The sequence below is a fragment of the Pinus tabuliformis genome, chromosome 1_2 (genome assembly GCF_031772625.1).
Source record: "Pinus tabuliformis cultivar Carrire ecotype Pingquan chromosome 1_2, CPIR1, whole genome shotgun sequence".
Lineage (NCBI taxonomy): Eukaryota > Viridiplantae > Streptophyta > Pinopsida > Pinales > Pinaceae > Pinus > Pinus tabuliformis.
This window is the reverse complement of record NC_142298.1, coordinates 1197371970-1197374432: the sequence shown is the minus strand read 5'-3', so window position 1 is coordinate 1197374432 and position 2463 is coordinate 1197371970. Positions and strand designations below refer to the sequence as shown.

The 2463-nt window shown below is 40.2% G+C and overlaps 1 protein-coding gene across 1 annotated transcript; it reads right to left on the bottom strand.

The window, feature by feature from the left end:
* Window positions 1-347: 347 nt before the first annotated feature.
* Window positions 348-2231, bottom strand: LOC149210530 (FCS-Like Zinc finger 10-like). Its single transcript, XM_089394438.1, has 3 exons — window positions 1923-2231; window positions 772-1735; window positions 348-641 (listed from the first exon to the last, which is right to left on the bottom strand). Exons 2-3 carry the CDS (start codon window positions 1314-1316, stop codon window positions 506-508), a joined length of 681 nt encoding a protein of 226 aa, XP_089250564.1. The 5' UTR covers window positions 1317-1735; window positions 1923-2231; the 3' UTR covers window positions 348-505.
* Between the last annotated feature and the right edge of the window lie 232 nt (window positions 2232-2463).

Sequence of the window (2463 nt, the reverse complement as noted above, 5' to 3'; positions counted from 1 at the left end):
CTCCCAACGGTCATTTTATTTACCGCCTTATCCAATAAGCGATCCTGCCTGGGTTATCCATCCTAGTTAAGGCCGATTTTATGAGTTTATGAAACATCGTTCAGGTGAATTTTAGGAGTATTACATAATGTGCAAATTTTGCATTGCAGTCACACTTCGTGTTTTTTAATCTGCCCTGTGAATTGGATCTGAATCACACTGAAACAAGTATAACAGGAGTAGTATTTAAAACCAATAGGATTCACTGGAACAAAACTCAGAGAATATGTCAAGCCTCAATAGTTCTAGTTTTCTTATCAAATTTCAAAACAGAACAAATTTTACCACAAGAGAGCTCATTCCAAATTGATATGCTTCAGAAAATGGCACCCCATCCCATCCCTTCCCTTTCTCTCCGAGCAAAACAGAGATATGTTTTTATATCATCTGTGGCCCTGTATTTTCCTACAGTTCCTCTGATGCAAACAATACATAGAATGTAACATATGGACAGTTCTCATGCTTCTCATCTTACGAATTTTTTTCTACCGTAAGAAGTATCACTCCGTGAATATGGTGGAGAAGCAGTAAATGTTTTCATTCGTTCATCCATCAAAATCTGTTTGTAACGGCATTCCACGCTGCAGAATGCTTTGTCACCTCTGCAATAATCAGCAAACACAGAATGAGATTAGCTCTTGAGAAGTGGAAATTATAATCAATTCAAGGTGAATTTCAAAGATTAAAAGAAAATTCTAACATAAAAACCGTGTTGTAATCATTATATGAGACCTGTACATGTAGATATCCTTCCCATGGTTCAATTGCCGGTTGCAGAGAAAGCATGCTCTGAGAAAATGGGCAACAGGAAACACTGCAACATTTGAATTGCTCTGAGCTGGCGTCGCTACATCCCATACTCCATGTTCATGTTGTTTCCGAACAGGGCATTGCACAGTTTCACAGTTGATACCACAATGACTATATATGTGTCTTGTGCTCGATTTTGGACCATTGGATGTAACACAAGTATAGCTTTCTGAATGCTCCATTCCAGTCTGAGAGGTGGGATTTGCAAATCCATGTGGAGAACCAATCGGTATTGTCACTCTTTGCTGCCTGGGAGAACTCAACCGAGAATGAGTGATCCCAACTCCAGAGAATGTTTTAATATCCAGAGGGGAAGTTGGGCTTTTGGCCCCCTCAGAGTCTGAAGACCCTTTTAAATCGAAACCTATGCAGATCCTAGGAACATTCCAGAAGCTGACCTTGTATTTCGGACAGTCTCTGCTGGGTGATGAATCGGATGGGTGATTTGGCATCCGATTAAGCATCATCTCTCCTTTCCTCTTCTCCCTTTCCAGGTGCTACCGAGGATTGTCCCTTCAACCCTTATACTTGTTCAAAACACTCTGGTCAAGTGAAAAATTGAATGGCATTCACACCCAAAAACTCCCTGTACACCAGGCTTCATCCACAATCACCTACAATTTTCCACAAACTCCTTAAAAGTTGTGATGGATATACTGCAATAAAGAGGACCTCATACTACAAACCTGGACTAAGCCTCCCTGGAACTAGTGATGCATATATTGATCCTAGGATAAACCGTAATGGGTATTTTCTAAAGACAAAATTGGCTGCAAAACCAGGATCAAAATTCCTTGAAGTCCCTGACTACTCCCTCACTTCAAAAGGGCATTTTCAAAATGGTGGAAAAGGCTTAAATTCATTCTACACCTTCACAAGCCTGTGCCTGACAATCATAAAAATGACAGAAAATTATTTACCGACATCAACCTACTCCAAAACCATTGCAGTAATAACGATACAAACAATCCTTCAACTCTGTCACAAAACCTAGCAAAGAGCCACCAATTTTTCCTCCCATAAAACAAAAATCCCCAAAAACTATAAAACAGGCTGCCCAGTGAAACAAATACCTTCTTCGGTTAATGCTACGAACTCTATCCCCGCTCCTAAAAAGGGAGGAACTCCCCTCTGAGAATTCTGATAAATGCCAGACAACTTCTGCTCAATTTTAACAGCAGGAACCCTCCTAGAGTGTCAGGCAAATCAGCTGCCGGCTACTCTGTGCAAGGGAACACACATTCAGTAGCATACATCAACAATCTTGATCTTGCTGAATCTGTTGTTACCACACTTTGGTAAAGGCAGGTAAGAACAACACCCACATACCCAAATTTATAGCTGCATTTCCCTAAACTAACCCAACCCCCAATTGCAACAGATCTAACGGGAACACAAATGCCATAGCAAATAACAATAATTACACTAATATATTGCTCCAGAAATAGTTTTCTCTCTGGTTGCTCCAATTTGCACAAACAAATCGTTCACCAATTTGTATTATGTATAGTCTACACAGAATATACGTATATATTTCACATACTCCACCGCAATTAACGTTACGTAACCCATGGTTGCTAACCTGAATCATGGTCCAAATTAGCGAACCGCACA

Bases quoted from the DNA above. Each gene is read 5' to 3' on its own strand.
- LOC149210530 (XM_089394438.1), bottom strand. From the start codon at position 1,316: ATGATGCTTAATCGGATGCCAAATCACCCATCCGATTCATCACCCAGC. The intron at 642-771 runs GTCTCATATAAT...TGATTATTGCAG, and splicing joins AAGGATATCTACATGTACAG to AGGTGACAAAGCATTCTGCA.